The 18,928-nt window shown below is 40.5% G+C and overlaps 1 protein-coding gene across 7 annotated transcripts in view; it reads left to right on the top strand.

The window, feature by feature from the left end:
- The first annotated feature begins 530 nt into the window (after window positions 1-530).
- The window catches only part of STK3 (serine/threonine kinase 3), a 303,173-nt gene continuing 284,775 nt past the window's right edge, over window positions 531-18,928 (top strand). For 4 of the 7 annotated variants that reach the window (XM_010588425.3, XM_023545907.2, XM_023545906.2 and 1 more), the window contains exon 1: window positions 531-737. In XM_010588425.3, coding sequence (XP_010586727.1) covers window positions 712-737 — 26 coding nt within the window. In that variant the 5' untranslated portion in view covers window positions 531-711. The remainder of the gene's footprint in view (window positions 738-18,928) is intronic. The other 3 variants (XR_010317808.1, XM_010588424.3, XM_023545908.2) reach the window with 1 other exon arrangement.

Genomic DNA, 18,928 nt, shown 5'->3' with positions numbered 1-18,928 from the left:
CCAGGTTACCCAATTAAATAGCTGGCAGTCCCCTAGTACAGTAAATCTGGTGTGCTGAGACATCTCACCACAGCAATTATTTTCTCTTTAATTAGATGTAATTGTTGTGAAATATAGTGAGGAACATGTTCAAAATCAAACAGGAATTTCCAGAAGTATCCCTAGTATTGTAGTTACAAATGTCAAATGTCTCGGGAAAACATAACCAATAATTATAAGGAGAGAGAGAAGCGTGGGTTATTAGTAATAGCTCAAGCAGATTCACAAGATGCTAGAGATGCATCTTGTGGGAAATCCAGAGAAATAAGTCACATCAAATTGGGGCAAAGGCAGCGAAGGCGAGTGAGGAGCAGAAGCTCTGGGCTAGCTCAAAGCCATGTGCCTCTAGCCTCACCTAGCTCTTCAGGCCAGTTACATACTGCCCCCCTTCCCCCTTCCCTGTACCACGGCCGGCCACGCCCCCGTCCCTGGCCCCGCCCACTGTCCCGGGAGTCCCGCAGGCTGCGGCTCAGGGGCGGGGCGGGCCAGGCCGGGCGGGAGGAGTCGCACGCCAGAGCGGGCGGAGGATCCGCTGCGGAGTTACGGGAAAGTTGGTCCGAGTTCCTGGAGTTTCCCTCGGCGGTTGCCCGGCCCAGCCGGCCGGTGCCCTAGCTCCGTTTCCCCTTACAGCCTTCTCCGCCTGCTTGCTCCTTGCTTCTGTCCCCAGCCGCCATGGAGCAGCCGCCAGCACCCAAGAGGTAAGCAGCGTGGGCGGGGAGAAGGAGGAAAGCGCCCCGGCAGCCGCGGAGCGGGGCGGCTAGGCCTGGCCCGACCGCGACCCCTCCTGCCTGCTGGGCCTCGAGCTGGGCGCACCGAAGGTCCGGAGGCAGGTCCCACTGTCCCGGCCGCGCCTGTCCCCGAGGCGAGGGGGCCCGAGGGGAGACCGCGATTGGCTTTCCCCGGGTGGCGGGGCCTGGCGCGCGTGGAAAGTCGGGTCTGCAGCGCCGGGCTCCCCGCAGCCCAACCTTAGGAGACTCCAGGGCGGGTCGAGTTTTTCCTGGTGGCAGTTCCACGAAGCCTGGGAGACGTAAAACTTGGAAATTATTGGTCTTCTTACAGCAATGTAGGTTTTTTGTCACATGTTCTTCATAATACCTCATTTTTTTGAGAATGTGTGTTGCTTACTTACCACTTAAGGAATTAAATATTAATAATTAGACAGCCTGTAGAACTTTGTGTATATGCTGCACTGACAGGTGTCTCCTCTCCCTCAAGTTCCGAAGTATTTATGGATGCAAGACAGTAGGAATCTTAAATTAGAAACACTCCCCCTTAGAGTTTTTTGTTTTTCTTTCAGCATTTAAAAATAGTGTTGCTTTGGTATTTATTGATAACTCATTTTTAATCTTTGATATTATATTGGAAATGTAATGGAGTACACAGTAGATGCGTTTGAATGAATATTTTAAATGATTTTAGGAAGCTAAATAAAGGCTGTCCACTGATACAAGTTCAAAATGGCATTTTTTCCCAAGAATGAATTAACTGATGTCGGATAAATCGTTTAACCTCAGTCTTCCATTTATAATTTGTAAAATAAGTGTGCTGATCTTTCTCCCAGATAGTGCTGTTGTGAAAATTAAAGCTTTGATACTTAGAGCTCTTAAGTGGAAAGGTGTTGTATTCAAGAACATGGAATACTTAAAAAGGTAGGAACTTTGAGAGCTATTGTGAATTGTGTGACTTGACATGTGAGCCTTGAAGCCTGGAAACCATCTGTTCAGGTGAAAAGGGGGGTGGGGTGGGTGGAGGGGTTTTCAGAAGGAGTCTTCTATCAGAACCCTTGAAGCAAGTCACCTCATAGATTTTGTGAAAGTATCTGTATTCTAGAACTGACTGAGCACTCCGTTTTAATAGTATAGAAGAAAACTGGGAGCTTTTTTTTTTCTCTTCTGTTTTGGAAAGACTTGTGAAGTGGCACCTCTCAAATGATGCCATAGGTCAACTTTGAACAACTCTGAATTGGTAAAAGCTCTCAGTATTGATTAGCTCTACTGTAAGTTATCAGAGTTTCATTATAGGCATACGATGTAATGTCCTTGCCTTTGCAGGGACGTTAGAAGTAGTTGTGAGTGGGAATCCACTGGACGATAGTGGGAGGAGTGGGTGGTAATTCCATATGGTTGCACAACTGACAGACTTATTTTCAGCTCTCTTCAGAGAGACTTATGTTGATCCCTGAAGGTATTTCTGAAGAGTAAAAGATAAAAGTTACATTAGTCCCTTATATTTGAGTGTCCTTCAAATTTTTTTTTGTAGCATTTTCGTGTTCATAATTTCACTTAATTCTCACAGCTACCGTATTGGATAGGTTGGGTTACAGGGATTCATCTTATTTATAGATGACGACACTTAGCAGAGTTTGCCATATGGAATGCTATGAGGGGTTACTGACAGTGTGTTTGTGTTGTCCCTATTGATTATTACCTTCTAATAATAAAACATATCTACTATTTTTGAGGGCATACTGTTTGCTAGGAACTTACATTCCTTTATATAATCCTCCTAAATAATAGAAATCCTAGCTCTGCCACCTGCTAGTTCTAAATTTAAATTTCTTCGTCTGTAAAACGGAGAAAAGATTGAAGTTGTCAAGGGTTTCATTTTACTTGGATCCACAATCAACAGCCATGGAGGCAGCAGTCAAGAAATCAAAAGACGTATTGCATTGGGCAAATCTGCGGCAAAGGACCTCTTCAAAGTGTTGAAGAGCAAAGATGTCACCCTGAAGACTAAGGTGCTCCCGACCCAAGCCATGGTATTTTCAATCACATCATATGCATGTGAAAGCTAGACAATGAATAAGGAAGACCGAAGAAGAGTTGATGCCTTTGAATTGTGGTATTGGTGAAGAACATTGAATATACCATGGACTGCCAAAAGAACGAACAAATCTGTCTTGGAAGAAGTGTGGCCAGAATGCTCCTTAGAGGCAAGGATGGCGAAACTGCATCTTACATACTTTGGACATGTTGTCAGGAGGGTTCAGTCCCTGGAGAAGGACATCATGCTTGGCAGAGTACAGGGTCAGTGGAAAAGAGGAAGACCCTCAATGAGGTGGATTGACACAGTGGCTGCAACAATGAGCTCAAGCATATCAATGATTGTAAGGATGGCGCAGGACCGGGCAGTGTTTCGTTCTGTTGTGCATAGGGACACAATGAGTCGGAACCAACTGGACGGCACCTAACAACGACAAAAAAATGTCAGGATTAAGTGAGGTAGTATTTGAAGCACTTAGCACAGTGCTCTGTAATGTGTTCAGTATCATTTTTCTTAGCTGCTGTTGAGTTGTCCCCCAACTTGTGGTGACCTCATGTACAACAGGTTTGTACCAGTGTGATCCACAGGGTTTTTATTGGCTGATTTTTGGAAGCAGATTGCTAGGCCTTTCTTCCTAGTCCATCTTAGTCTGAAAGCTCCACTGAAACCTGTTCAGCATCGTAGCAACATGCAGTCCTTCACTGACAAATTGGTGGTGGCTATGCCTGAGGTGCATTGGTCGGGAATCTAACCTGGGCCTCCTGCGAGGAAGGTGAGAATTCTACCACTGAAAGACCACTGCCCTTGCAATAACGTTAATAGTTGTTACTGTCAAGTGGAGGAGGTGCCAGAACCCTGGTCTGTTGCTTGCAAAGGCTGTGCACCCTCCCATTGTATCCAGTGATGCCTTTTTTTGAACCCCTTACTTGTTTTCTTAGCATTCCATGATGTGGTACTCATTTTTTCCTAAAATTTTCTCATCCCTTTTGCTTGTTCTCTCCTTAATCCCTGTAAAAACACCACCTTGCTTTTCTGTTTTGAGTAGTACTTCCTCAGTGCTCAGATATTTTACATAGTGTCATGGATTGAATTATGTCCCCCCAAAAATGTGTGTAGCAGTTTAGCTGGGCCATGATTCCTGGTATCGTGTGATTTTCCTATGTGTTGTAAATCCTGCCTCTGGGATTTAATTAGGAGGATGGGCGGCAGTTGTGTTAATGAGGCAGGACTCAACCTTCAAGATTGGATTCTGTCTTGAGGCGATCTCTTGAGATAAAAGAAGGAAGTGAGCAAAGAGACAGAGGGACCTCATACCACCAAGAAAGCAGTGCTGGGAGAGGAGTGTGTCCATTAGACCCAGGGCCCCTGTGCTGAGAAGCTCCTAGTCTGGGAGAAGATTGAAGAGAAGTTCGACAGAGAAGCCTTCCTCTGGAGCTTACACCCTGAATTTGGACTTTTAGCCTACTTTACTGTGAGAAAACATATTTCTCTTTGTTAAAGCCATCCACTTGTGGTATTTCTGTTATAGTAGCACTAGATGACTAAGACAGAATTTGGTATTGAGAGTGGGGTGCTGCTCTAACAGTAAAATGGGGAAGCAATTTTGAAACCGTGGGTGGATAGAGGAGTGACAGCAGCAGAGGACCAGTGCAGCAGAGAACCTGCAGTGGCAGAGAAGCGGCAACAGCAGAACCAGGAGACCAGTGCGAGAGGGCCGCTGGAGCCGACCCACAGAGCAAGAGAGCTGAGTGCCTGTGCACAGGAGGCTTCCTGGCAGATTGGGGTGCCTCAGGGCAATTATCGGTGGAGCTACAGAGCTCTGGAACACTGGCCCTGGCAGGGCAGTTGTGGGGCATGAGGCCCTAGGATCCCAGAGGCCAAGAAACCAGGAAGCAGAAGCTGAAGAGACAAAACAAGAAGTCGAGCTGCCTTAGTCTCAAAAGGTATGGCCGTGACCTCAGGGGTTTCAAAGCGTGGAGCCATGGCCTCTGGTGTTTCTAAGGGTGGAGTTGCCACTCACATGGATGAAGAGAATGGTGTGCCTAAAGCCAAGGGGGCAGAGTTGCTGTCCCAGTGGGCCTGGAAGGCGGAGCTGAAGCCCAGGGCCAGGGGCCTCCACTCAGAATCCAGAGAGTGTGGCCATACCTAAAGTCTGGAGGGCAGGGTTATTGTGTAAATTGTCTCGGAGAACAGAGGATTATTTTCAGAGCTTTGAGGGCTAATGTAATGTGTTCTGCTGACTTGCTTGGTGCCTGTTATCCCTTCTTTTCCTACAGTTTCTCCAATTTGTAATGGAAATGTCTAGCTTGTGCCTGTTCTGCCATTGTACCTTTGGAAGCAGATAACTTGTATTCTAGATATCAAGGATGAAGAGGAATTTTTGGATTTTGGGCTTGGAGTAGATTTAAGACTTTTTGCTGTGATATGATGAATATGTTTTGCATGTTGCAAGGATGTGATTTTGGGGGGGCCAAAGGGTGGAATGTCATGGATTGAATTTTGTCCCCCCAAAAATGTGTGTATCAATTTGGCTGGGCCATGCTTCCTGGTATTATGTGATTTTCCTATGTGTTGTAAATTCTGTCTCTGTGATGTTAATGAGGGAGGATGGGTGGCAGTTGTGTTAGTGATGCAGGACTCAACCTCTGAGATTGGATTGTGTCTTGAGACAATCTCTTGACATAAAAGAGAGAAGCAAGCAGAGAGACAGGGGGGCCTCATACCACTAACAAAGCAGTGCCAGGAACAGAGCACGTCCTTTAGACCCGGGGTCCCTGTGCTGAGAAGGTCCTAGTCCAGGAGAAGATTGATGAAAAGGCTGACAGAAAGAGAGAGCCTTCTTCTGGAGCTGACACCCTGAATTTAGACTTTTAGCTCACTTTACTGGGAGAAAATATACTCTTCGTTAAAGCCATCCACTTGTGGTATTTCTGTTACAGCAGCACTAGATGTCTAAGACACACGGTCATGTATATACTGCTGATATTCAAGTCTGTATGACCAGCAGCTGCTACTTGGTTTTTACTTTTGATTTTCTCATGTAGATCTACTCTTTCATTTTTCCATCTAGTTTGTCACTAGATTTTATGAAATTTCCATCGAAAAGACTGGATTCATTTTTATCCTTATGATTCACAGCATCACCACCCCATTCCAGGGTTTTATGACCCTCACTCTTGAATTACAGCAGTGCCTTCTAACTGAGCATTTTAGTCCAGTGGTTTTAAAAAATATTTTAACAGCAGAAACATTTTAATAGCAAAAGGGCTCTATTTGACATGGAGGGAGGGCACCAAGACAGGGTTCCCAGTGCCTTACATCCTTCCTTTCCCTTCTTGCTGTCCTACCAAAAAACAAACCAAACCCATTGCCGAAGAGTTGATTCTGACTCATAGCAACTCTATTGGACAGAGTAGAACTGCCCCATAGAGTTTCCAAGGAGTGGCTAGTGAATTCTAACTGCCAACCTTTTGGTTGGCAACTGAACTCTTAACCACTGCTCCGCCAGTGCTGTCCTACAGAAATTCCTAAAATTCTGTAGAACATAGCTTGCTTTAGTTAATCCTGCGCATAGCTTCTGGATTTATTTTGCTAAAACATCCCTTCAGTCAGTCGTGTTGTTCTTGTTAGCTGCCATCAGGTTGGTCCCTGACAACAGAATTAAATGCTGCCTGATCCTGCACCATCCCCATGATTGGTCGTGGATTGGACTGTTGTTGTAGGTTTTTCATTGGCCAATTTTCGGAAGTAGATTGCCAGGCCATTCTTTTTAGGCCATCTTAATCTGAAAGCTTCGCTGAACCCTGTTCAGCATTACATGTAAGTCTCCACTGACAGATGGATGATGGGTATGCATGAGATGTATTGGCTGGGAATTGAACCTGTGTCTCCTGTATGGAAAGTGAGAATTCACTGAATGACCAATGCCCCTGACCTCAATCAAGCTATTCCTTTTTTTCGAATTAGGGTCACGCTTGTGTACTTAGTATCCAAGGACTCCATCACTTGGTCTCTGCCTTCCGTTACTATTCTCTGTGGTGAATCTGTCATCAGTTTCTCTTTTATTCTTTATTTAGGACATAGGTTGTTGGTACTCCCAGCTTTCCTTTTGTTCATGCCTTGCCTTTAGAAATGTTATTTTTTTGCTAGTAATCTGTGTTTTAGTTTTCCTTCAAGGACTGTTTTATATCTTCTTTGAGAACTTTTTGGTTTAAAATATTTCTCTGTATTTCTGATATCATATCCATTTGATTATATGCCATCTTCACATTGTTTTTTGTTTTTAATCAAGAAATTTTAGATATCCAGAAGATAATGGGGACTAATTTAATAAATACTTATGTGTCCAATAGTTGAAGCCCGCTATTAATTGCATTCTTATCATTTGCATTCCTCTATTCCTCAGAGGGTAATCACTGTCCTGGGTTGGGTATTTATCATTTCCCATACATGTCTATACTTATGATGTTTGTGTGTGTGTGTGTGTATGTGTCTCTCTGATGTTTTGGCTTAAGTCTGATTGTTAGGGCCAGCTTTGTCATTGACTTTGAAATTTGTTTCTCTGGGTATCATTCTTGTCTTTCTTTGGGAGTTGGAGATTCCAAGGGCTGAGAGTCATGATTTAGAGTCCTAGACAATGTATAGGATCCCTCTTGCTCTCTCATTCATTGATTTGGTCTCCCCAAGGAAGCTTGTCTTACACATAGGCAATAGATGTGATCACCCACATTACTGACTTGAGGTAACAGATTTTCTTAGCAGGTCTGTCACAGAGGTCCTTCTTAGAATGAAGTCCCTCCGGGGAGGAAAATCAATCAAATTGTTATCATTAGCATTTTGGGCAGTTGAGTTTATCAGAATTCTTTGTAGGGAACAGCTAACTGAGAGAAAATGGCCACAGAATAGGAAAGTTTTGGTAAGTAGAAAGGGAAAATGCTCAAAACATGGGCTATTCACCACATAGGACATTTGTAGAGGGGAACATGGGTCTTTACAGTAGACAGGTGGGCAGCATGAGAAGTCTGATTGCTGGAGGGAAGGTAGTTGTATTACAGTCTGGAAACTAGAAGTTCTAAATCAGAATGTTGGCTGTGCTGATTCCTTCTGATGGCTCTGAGGGAGAATCTGTTTCATGCCTCTCTCCTAGCTTCTGGTGATGGCTCGCGATCATTGGCGTTCCTTGACTTGTAGATGCACAACGCTGGTCCTGCCTGCATGGTCACAGGACTGTTTTTCCCACTCTCTCTGTGTGTTTCTTCTCCTCTTTTGTGAGGATAGAACTCATACTGGATTAGGACCACCCTACTTTATGTTAAATGAACTGACAAAGGTCCTATTTCCAAACAAGGTCACAGTCATAGGTACATGAGTTAGGACTTCATCATATCTTTTTCAGAACACAATTCAATCCATAACAAAGTGTAAAGTATAAACCGTTCATGTATTATTTGGCATGAAGAGCTTAAATCATTTTATAGCATCCATAGCTATGACCTTAGACTGGGAATAAGGAATGGAAATAAATAGCAAGGAACTTTCTCAACTCTCAGGAGTTGAGTTGAGTGAGACAAAGCAGCAAACCAGACAAATAGATAGTAAAAACTGAAAACCAAACCCTTTGCTTTTGAGTTTGATTCCAACTCATAGTGACCCTATAGGACATAGTAGAACTGCCCCATAGGGTTTCCAAGGAGTGGCTGGTGGATTTGAACTGCTGACCTTTTGGTTAGCAGCTAAGCTCTTAAGTACTGTGTCATCAGTAGGGAATTAGAAAATCATGAAGATGTTGTAGTGAGAAAAGGGGTGGTCTTCATTTTATGTTTTTTATGTTCATGTGTCCTTGGAATGTTAAAAAGTAAAATTCTTGTGTGCCTATTCTCTGAGAGATTCAATAAGTGAGAAGCTAGAGTTGTCTTTGAGAGGGTGAACTCTAAGAACTCTTAAAAAAAAACAAAGCCACAGCCTCAGGGAGGAGGTCCTGGGGAAGTTCCCAGCTTAAGAGGCAGGCAAGCAGGGGACAGGTAGTCCAAGGGGAAGGAACCAAGCAAACTGGAGCAACTTCTTGAGTTAAGAACTTGGTTCTTAAAGCATATGCTGCCTTTCCTTCAGCTTTTCTTGGTTAATTTGAGGTGGCACCAACTCTATCAGAATTGATTTAGGCCCTGTAGATGGAAACAGTCAATTGGTTCTTGCTTTCTAGAGATAGGGTGTGATGATAAAATCTGGGGCAGCTCCTGGTGAACAAAAGTTAGTTGCACATGAAACTCAGTCTTCAACCAAATCTAGGCAATGATTAATTTATCTATTGTTCTTTGAGGGTTTAAGATATAACATATACTAGTACTGAAGAATTTGTTAGAAGAAAAAAAGGTAAATAATATGAAACACACAAGTTAGATTGAAATTTGTTTTTCTGAGGTAATCTAAATGCTTGTTCCAGAAATGTGTATCAGTAAAACTTTAATAAAAGCTTCTTGTTTGGATCTTGTTTGAAAAAAAAAAAAAACGGTGCTCAGAATTTATGAAGAATCTCATTTTTCTGGTTACGGAGAAGTTTGTTGAACTTGAGGTCACTTTCACTTCAGGCCATAATATATTAGTGGCTAAGTAATAAATGCATTTTACTTGAGACCTGATACAGACCCACATGTATAAAAAACTAAAAAGTGTGTGATATCTTCTGATTTTTTTGATATTTTCTGTTCTATTCTATTTCATTAAAAAAATGCTAGTTATAACCCACCAAATTATTTTCATGACCCGCTAATGGGTTGTGATCTACAGTTTGAAAAAAAAATTGTTGATGTTTGTAGTAAGTAACAATCAGGAAACAGAGTTCATTTCCAACTTCATCCTGATACTTAAAAAGCAAAGATGGCAACCAAAGAAATCCCGAATGGTGTTAACTTTTAACAACTTCCTTAAGATTCTAGAAAGGGAAGAGGTGAAGGGGAGAGAGGATCAAATATTTAAAAGCTGCTGTATTTTGAACACTTTATACAGATTGCAATTGCAGTATGGGAAAATGCAAAACAATTATCTGTGATGTCTGACAGTTTACAAAGGAAAATGTAATACATGAAGGTTGCTACCAGGCCAAGGCTCATTTGCCTTCTGGCGTAGACTGAGCCTTTGCGCTGGGAACATCCAACTATAATTATGATGACCTCAATTTCTGACTCCCTACCAGCCCCACCCTCTCTAACTAGCAAGAGTCTTTGCATTTTTCTTCTAAAGAGAAAATTTATGCTCTCAGTTAGAAACTTTCATTTTTAGCGTTCCCTCAAGTTTTTTGTTGTGATGTTATTTGAATTGCCTCATGTATGTTAGGTTTATTCTAATTTCAGGAAGCTCTAAAAACAAATATTCTATATTTAAAATGTTTCAACACATCTCTTTTTTCTCCATGGAGTCTCAAGTTAAATAAATGAAAGTGGCAAAATGTGTAAACAGGCAAGTATGAATATTAAAAAGATCATTGTTTGCAAATTGAATATTATGGTGCAGATTATTTTGAACTTCTTAAAAGTAGGTCAAAGGATATATCTTGAATACTGGCTTCATAGCAAAGTGAGAATTACAGAAAGTTGTTAACATGAATGATGTAGTTAATACAGGTGCACATGAGGTAATATTGTATGTGGGTTCTGAGTCTGTAGAGTTTATATGATACCAGACATCTTAGTAAAGAGGTGAAGCTGAGTAAATTTTTCAGATGTTTCCAGGCATCTTGTGTTATTAGATGCCATTGAGTTGATTCCAACTCATAGCAACCCAGTGTGCCAAAGTAGAACTGCCCTGTATGGTTTTCTAGATTGTAATCTTTATTGAAGTAGATTGCCAGGTCTGTTCTCCTGTGGAGCCACTGGCTGGGTTTGAACTGCCAGTCTTTTGGTTAGCAGCCAAGCACTTAACCATTATGCTACCAGGGCTGCTGCTGCTGCCTTTTTTTTTTTTTTTTTAATTGTACTCTCGATGAAGGTTTACAGGGCAGATTAGTTTCTCATTGAACAGTTAATACACATATTGTTTTGTAACTTTGGTTGCCAACCCCACAACATGTCAACACTCTCCCTGTCTTGATCTTGGGTTCCCCATTACCGGCTTTCCTGTCCCCTCCTGCCTTTTCGTCCTTGCCCCTGAGCTGGTGTGCCCATTTAGTCTTGTTTTGTTTTGTGGGCCTCTCTAATCTTTGGCTGAAGTGTGAATCTCAGGATTGACTTCACTACTGAGTTGAAAGGGTGTCCAGGGAGCATACTCTTAGGGTAGCCACCAAGGTTTCTTGATACACAGGCATGCACACATGTGTGCACACACATACATACACATACACTTACATACATGCACACATATTTTGTTTAAAAAATTGGGGAAGCTATTGAGCATTTGTGATTCCAAGGATAGGTAGTTTCTGTATTCAAAATATAGAATATTCTTCTTTGTCCAAATTATCTTTTCATTTTTAGGATTGTTGGTTTTCTAAAATCATGGGCCCCAGGTTTCTATAGTTGGAAAGGAATGCAAATTAAAATTATTTTTGTAATATAGGTGACTTTTTCTATATTTTGGGAAAGCATAAGGTGAAGATAATAGAATTCACATGTAGATACAAACTAGAGCTCTTGGGGATGATTTGTCATGATATCAAAGTCTGCATTATTTTCATGGAGCATACTGTAAAATAAATTTAATAAAATTTCATGTCATTGGGGTTTATAGCTCAGATTCTGCTTTAATGTTTGAAAATGTTTAGATGTCCCTTCAATAAACATTTATTGTAGACCTCTTGTAGCCAGGTACTGTGCCAGGCATCAGGGATTCAAAATTTAGTAAGACTATTCATAAATTAGAAAGACCAGAACATGGGGTAGCATGAGATGGTGATTGTTCAAATTTAGGGCTTCCAGAAAACTATTTTCAGTATTTCTCCCCCATTTTGGTAATGTCTTGTTGTTAGCTGTCGTTGAATTCGGCCCCCGACTCACGATGATCCCGATGTAATGTCGTTGGACACGTTTAATAGTAAAGAACAGAAACTTACTTAGACCAGTTCAAATAAAAGAGATTTATTAGGAGGAAAAAGGAGACTGAACCTATGTGCAGGGTGCATGGCTGGGTACTGTGGCAACTAGAAATACAGCTTCATTTTTAGGACTCTTGGTTCTCTGAAATCTTATAGTCGTAAAAGCGTGCAAATTATGTTTTTGTAATTTAGATGTACATTTAAAATATTTGAGGAAAGCATCAAGTAAGGATAACAGGCAGCTAATTTCCTTGGCTCTTAGGAGCCACATGGTCTCCTCTCCCTGATAGGTTGCCACATTCTGTGTTTTTTTTTCCCCCCTGAAAACTGGCTTTCTTTACTCACTGGTCACTGTGCTCAAAGCAGAAATTGGTTGTCAGCCTTGAGTTCATTGATTTGCTTGTATATTAACAAATTCAGCAATTATTGTGCATTTTTCAAATACTAGATGCTGGGTACATTGGTGAATGAAATAAATGGAACCTTTGTCCCTATAGAACATGCATTCTAGTTGGAGCTTGAGCTATGAAGGATAGAAGTAACATGTATTGATAGAAAATAATGCCGGAGCATAGTTACTAGGGCAGTTGAGGGAGGCTTCTCTGAGAAGATATTAAAGCTGCAACTTGAGGAGGTTGACAAGTAATCAGTGTGAGCAGTGGGAGAAGAGTGTTCCAGGCAAAGGGAAAAGCTACGAGGACTGAAGGTGGGAAAGAGCTTAGTGTACAGGAGGAATTGAAATGAAGTCATAGTGGCTGTGTTGTGGAATGGAAGAAAGTGGCTTCAGATAAGGTCAGAGAGTTGGGCAGAGACTCAGTGATGCAGGCCATGGAAAGAAAGTTGGATTTAAGTCAAAGTGCGGTGGGCTGTCATTAAAGAATTTAAGCAGGATTTTAAATAATTTATGTATTTAAAGATCATTCTGTTGAAGAGGTTGTAGAGGATTAAGAATAAAAGCAGAGAAACAAGTTAGTAGGCTATTGTAAGAGTTCATGGTTAGAGAGGCAGAGTCAGTAGAGGGGAGAAGTGGACAGATTTAAGTTATATTTTGGGGTTAGAAATGAAGGACTTACTGATACGCTAGAGTGGGGGAATGAGGGAGAAAGAGACTCAATCCTGGCTCTTAGGTTTGGGTTTGAGCAAGTTGGTGAGATGGGGTAAGACTGGGAGAGGAACAGGGTTGTGTATTCATAGTCTCTTTCTTGAAGTTCCAAGCTCCCAGGAAAGTGAATCTGATTGGTCCGAAGTGTTATATTAGGTGGTTCTCTTGGGAGAGGTAGTGGATAGGGAGGAAATAATGGGCTCTGACTTTTTTTTTTTTTTTTTTTAACAACTCTTGATAAAGAACTAGACTAGAGAATGGGAAATGTACCCAAACTTTGTTAGGTGCTGAAATGGTCAGATGTATTGGTATTCTGCTATTTTAAAAATCTTTTTATTGTAAAATCAAACATTGGTACAGAACAAATGTATAACTTGGTTAATTATTATAAGGCAGACATCCTTGTAGTCATCATTCAGGTTAAGAAATAGAACTTTGCCATCCACCCTAGAAGCCCCGTTCTTTTCTCTAAGTAAGTATATCCTGACTTTTAAAGTAATAACCTAAATGTACATTGCTAGACACTCTAGGTTAGTCTTGCTAATTAAAACTGGAGTCGTCATTTTTAGGTTAGTCTTTCACCCCTTTCTTTTCCTTTTATCTGTTGAAGAACCCGGGCTGTTTGAACTGTATATTTTCCACAGTCTGGAATTTGGTGATTACTTACTCAGTGTGCACTTCAGCATGCTCTTTTGACCTCTGTTTCCTGCAAATGCGCATCTGGGTCCAGAGACTGGATCAGACTTAAGTTCAGTCCCTTTAGGCATTGTTATAGGTGATGTTTGGCAAGACCATAGACCAAAAAACCAAGCCAGTTGTTGTTGAGTCATTTTTGACTCATGGTAACCCCTTATGTTTCAGAGTAGAACTGCACTCCGTAGGGTTTTCAATGTCTGTGACCTTTCAGAAGCAATTGATCAGGGCTTTTTTCTGAGGCCATGGGTGGGTTTGAACTGTCAAACTTTTCAGTTAGTAGCCCCGTGCTTGACTGTTTTACTCCACCCAGGGACTCTGGCAAGACTCTTGTTGTTGTTAGGTGCCCTGAAGTCGATTACCAACTCATATTGACCCTATAGGACAGAGTAGAACTGCCCCATAGAGTTTCCAAGAAGCGGCTGGTGGATTTGAACTGCCGACCTTTTGATTAACAGGCAAACTCTTAACCACTACACCACCAGGGCCCTGGCAAGACTATCAGAAACAACCAAACCCGTTGCCGTCGAGTTGATTTCTACCCATAGTGACCTTAGAGGACAGAGTAGAGCTGCCCCATTAGAGTTTCCAAGGAGCACCTGGGAGATTTGAACTGCTGACTCTTTCGTTAGCAGCCGTAGCACTTAGCCACTAAATAATTGCTCTGAATAAAATTTATAGTTCATGTAATTCATGAGAATCACAAGAAACATGAGTCCAGTTGAGTAATGAGATTCCAGAAAGTTCCAGTAGAAATTAAAAATACATGTACTAATTAACTCTTGAGAAGAAAGTATTTTGATGACTTTCTTTTCCTGGCAGATTGAGTTTTCCATTCATGTACTTGATTGTCGTTGTATGTTTCCTATTTTTTTTGTTTTTGTTTTTTGAAAAAGAATTGAAGTACCAGGCCAATAATGAGAAAACGAGATTTATCCCCGTTTATATAGTATTTATTTATTTATTATATAGTATACAGACTCCCAGCATCTTGGTTATCAGCTTTCTTTAAAATCCACAAAAATCTCCTGTGGTATGTAAGAGCCTACCAAAACAGTTATATGGTATACCTTTAAAAGTACTCAGTGTCATTGGGAAGTGGGATGTACCACATAGTGGATTTTCCAAGTGAATGAAGTAAATCACTTTAAGCATCAAACTTTTAAAACATTTCAAACAGTTTTGATGAGAAGTCATTTTAAGATGCAGACACATGACTCAGTCTTTGAGATTGATCGTTTGCTTTCTTGATTGCTAAATATTATTTTTTAATCGATTTTAGTTATACATTGACACCATCAAGTGCACTTCTGGCATGTTTGAAGCTTTGTTATTGGGTTAATGACTCCATGTAGCTGCTTGATTTGATGTGTTTTTTTTTTTTAAGACCTAGTCTTTTGTTCTTTTATCTACCATTTCTCATTGCTGTGTCCTTCTCTAAACTGCAGCTTATCTTAGAAATAGTTATCTGATCTGACAGTAGCTCTTCCTCTCTCAAAGTAAAGTACAGGCTCGTTGTGTCCATTCTTGCTTGCCAGGGAGGCCCTTTTCTCTTCTGGATTCATAGTTACATCTTGAAAATTATCTTTTGACTAAGAAGAACATCATTATTATTCATTATGCAGTGAAGAGGGAGAGAAATTATTCCAAACCTTCTGAAGTTTCTAAAATTTAATATGAAAATAAGCAGATTTTTTGCATCAACAAAGAGCAGGATTCTTTATAAAAAATATATATATATATATTTTTTATAATGCATTTAACATTCCCAAGTTAAAAAAAAAAAAAAGATTCTGTTATTTTGGAGCATTACTTAAATTTTAATGACCCGGTGGTGTTACCAGAGTGAATTTGAGTTTCAGAGAGTTCTTACGCCCATCGGATGCAACAATATGGCATTTATAGTAGCCTGTTTTTAATTTCTGTGAGTGAGATATTTTGAGCTGTTTATCTTTCTTATAATGATTTTTTTTTTTTTCTATGAGACAGAGCTGGGATTTTTAGATGTTATCTTCATTTCTAAAAAAACTAAACAGGTAAAAATAATTCCAGTGAAGAAAACTGAAAATTATTTTTACAGAGCACCAAAATCATGGAGGAACTCTCTCTCAGTCTCCTTCCCACAGTTTTCAAACTGCTGTGTAATCAAACTGCGCTGAGAAATCAAGCAGAATAGTGGCCATCTGTGCCAACAGCTGAGAACAGCTACCACCTCCACAACCCCCATCTCTGTACATGAAAGCCTAGAAAAATTAAACATAGTACACAGTGTAGAACCCCTGGAATGATACACATGTTTTAATTTCATCAGAGTTAAGCCTTCTTTGAAGTTATACTTTTATTAATATATTAATGTTCGGGCTTATTGTAGTTGACTCCAGTATTCCGGTAGGGATTCGTGTGGGGAGTTGTGAGGGTATAAAGCCTAAATCCTTATATTTTATCTTAAAAAATTTGAGATGTAGGGAAATAAATGAGGAAGAAAAGATCTAAGTAAATCCATGTGTCATGGATTGAATTAAAAAAAACCACTGCCATCGAGTCAATTCTGACTCATAGCGACCGTACAGGACAGAGTAGAACTGTCCCGCAGGGTTTCCAAGGAGCGCCTGGCAGATCTGAACTACTGACCTTTTGGTTAGCAGCCATAGCACTTAACCACTATGCTATCATGGTTTCCGGATTGAATTACGTCCCCACAAAAGTGTGTGTATTAACTTGGTTAGGCCATGATTCCCAGTATTCTGTGTTGTCCACCATTTTGTGATTATAATTTTACGTTAAGAAGATTAGGGTGAGATTGTAACACCACCCTTACTCAGGTCACCTCCCTGATCCAACGTGAAGGGAGTTTCCCTGGGGTGTGGCCTGTACCACCTTTTCTCTCTCAAGAATCTGCGAGAGTCTTTTATTAAGAGATAAAAAAGGGAAGCAAGCAGAGAGTTGGGGACCTCATACCACCAAAAAAGAAGCACCAGGAGCAGAGCTCGTCCTTTAGACCTGGGGTTTCTGTGCAGAGAAGCTCCTAGTCCTGGATAAGATTGACAAGAAAGACCTTCAAGAGAGCCTTCCCCTGGAGCTGATGCTCTGAATTTGGACTTCTAGCCTACTAGACTGAGAAAATAAATTTCTCTTTGTGAAAGCCATCCACTTGTGGTATTTTTCTTTTACCAGGACTAGACACCAGGTTTTAAGTGTAGGTAGTGTCTTTGGCACGTACCAGTGGATTTTTCTATATGGCAGGTCCATGGATAGACCTTGGCAAGTTCCATATGGAATTATACTCTTTCATTTTTAATCAGTTTAAAGATTCTGTTGCCTTTTTTAGTTCTCAGACCTAGGTATGGCCGTTAGGTATTTAAAAATCTTTGTAATAAACTGGATTAAAATTTATGAGCTTTATAGATATGCATATTTCTTATAAAGTTATTTTTAATTTTTACTTTAGTAGGACAAATATGTTGGAGCATTTTCAAATGTGCTGTTTTATGTTGTCTGCATTTTCTGGATTTATGTTTTAAAAAAAATTAGTTATTCAAAAAGTGAATGCAGTAACATGCCTTTAGGGCCAGGGCGTATGTTGCAGCTCTTGTTAACTTTGTATACCTAGGTTTGTTACAAGAAATTAAAAGGAATCATAGGAATCATCTCACTTTTCAGTTGATGGTAAGTGGAAAAAATTTAGAAAATAAAAATGAGAGATTCTGTGGGTGAAGGAAGAGAAAATTTCAGCTTCTTTTCCTTTAAATCTTTGCTGGGAAATTATATTGTTAGAACTCCAACCTGAGGGGAAAGGGTAAGAGTTGTAAAATAAGACTTCCATTTGATTTTGAAGTCTTCTCTTCACTGCAGAGCATATATTTTCTTGGGTGGGTTCAGCTCATTTTAGTGCCAATAATTAAACATCTTTAAATTTTAATATAATTTTATAACAGTAAATATACTATGAGATCACCAAGTTACTTCTTTACTATTAAGGGAAACCCTGGTGGCATAGTGGTTAAGCGCTACGGCTGCTAACCAGAAGGTCAGCAGTTCGAATCTGCCAGGTGCTCCTTGGAAACTCTATGGGGCAGTTCTGCTCTGTCCTATAGGGTCGCTATGAGTCAGAATTGACTTGAAGGCACTGGGTTTTTTTTTTTTTTTTTTTTTGGTTTTACTATTAAGACCCTGATACTAACTAGCAAAAATGATTGAGAACCAGTGTTTTAGAGTCGTACAGACCTTGGTTCTAATCTCAACTCTACTATTCAGTGCAGTACAATGGTGGGCAGGTTACTTTACCTTTCCAAGTCTCAGTATTATTAAAATGGAGATACCTTCTCTTTGGGTTTTGTGGAGATTAAATGAGAGCGATTGTAAAGCATTTGTCTCTGAAGACAGTTCCCAGTGTTTTCAGAAAGTTGTCTGGCATTGTCTTTTAAACACGGACGTAACTTTCCAGGAGGATGAAAGGGCAACTTTCACTTGGATCTATATATTCCAGTTGAGGCTTTTTTTTTTTTTGAATCAGTCATTACTTTGGCACTAAACATTTATAAAAATGTTTAGCCCTTAAAAAGGAAAAGGGAGCAGAAGAAAATGATTCTTTATTAGACTGAGGCAAAATGTACTTCCTTTGGTTGAAGTAGAAAAGGTGTTTGGTTTTGTGGATTCAAGATCAGATTCAACATCATTGTGTAATTTAGAAATTGCTCATTAACTCTGAATTTGAGGCTTTTTGATGTTGCTTAATCATAAGTTAAGAACTGAAGGATGAAAACTTTTCATGTGTTTTAAAGATGTATGACTTTTGTAACAGTATTCAAGATGAAACAATTGACGGCAAACCAAAAGGTCAGAAGTTCAAATCCACCAGTGGCCCCTTTGGAAACTATGAGTCGGAATTGATTTGACGGTAGTGGGTTTGGATTTAGGAATCCCTGGGTGGTATAAACGGTTAAGCCCTTGACTACTAGGTGGATGGTTGGAAGTTGGAACCCACACATAACCCAGCGCCATCGAAACTGCCTCATAGGTGCCTCAGAAAACAGGCCTGGCAATCTGCTTCTGAAAGGTCATAGCCTTGAAAAGCCTATGGAGCAGTTCTACTCTGCTCTCATGGGATCGCCATGAGTCAGAATTAACTCGATGGCCAGAAAAGAGACATTGAAAATTATGGAGCTGAAGTCAGCTGGAAGGTGCTTTAAGAACAAATCTGTTCTGTTAGAGTTGGAAATTTTTTTTCTCTTTTGCTAGGTTTTGTACTCTGGCCAGGTCTTGTCCCCCATGATTAGTTTCCTAACAGATCTAGAGGGCGTATCCTAATT

This window comes from Loxodonta africana, chromosome 14 (assembly GCF_030014295.1).
Source record: "Loxodonta africana isolate mLoxAfr1 chromosome 14, mLoxAfr1.hap2, whole genome shotgun sequence".
Classification (NCBI taxonomy): Eukaryota; Metazoa; Chordata; class Mammalia; order Proboscidea; family Elephantidae; genus Loxodonta; species Loxodonta africana.
This window is presented reverse-complemented; position numbering and strand designations above follow the sequence as displayed.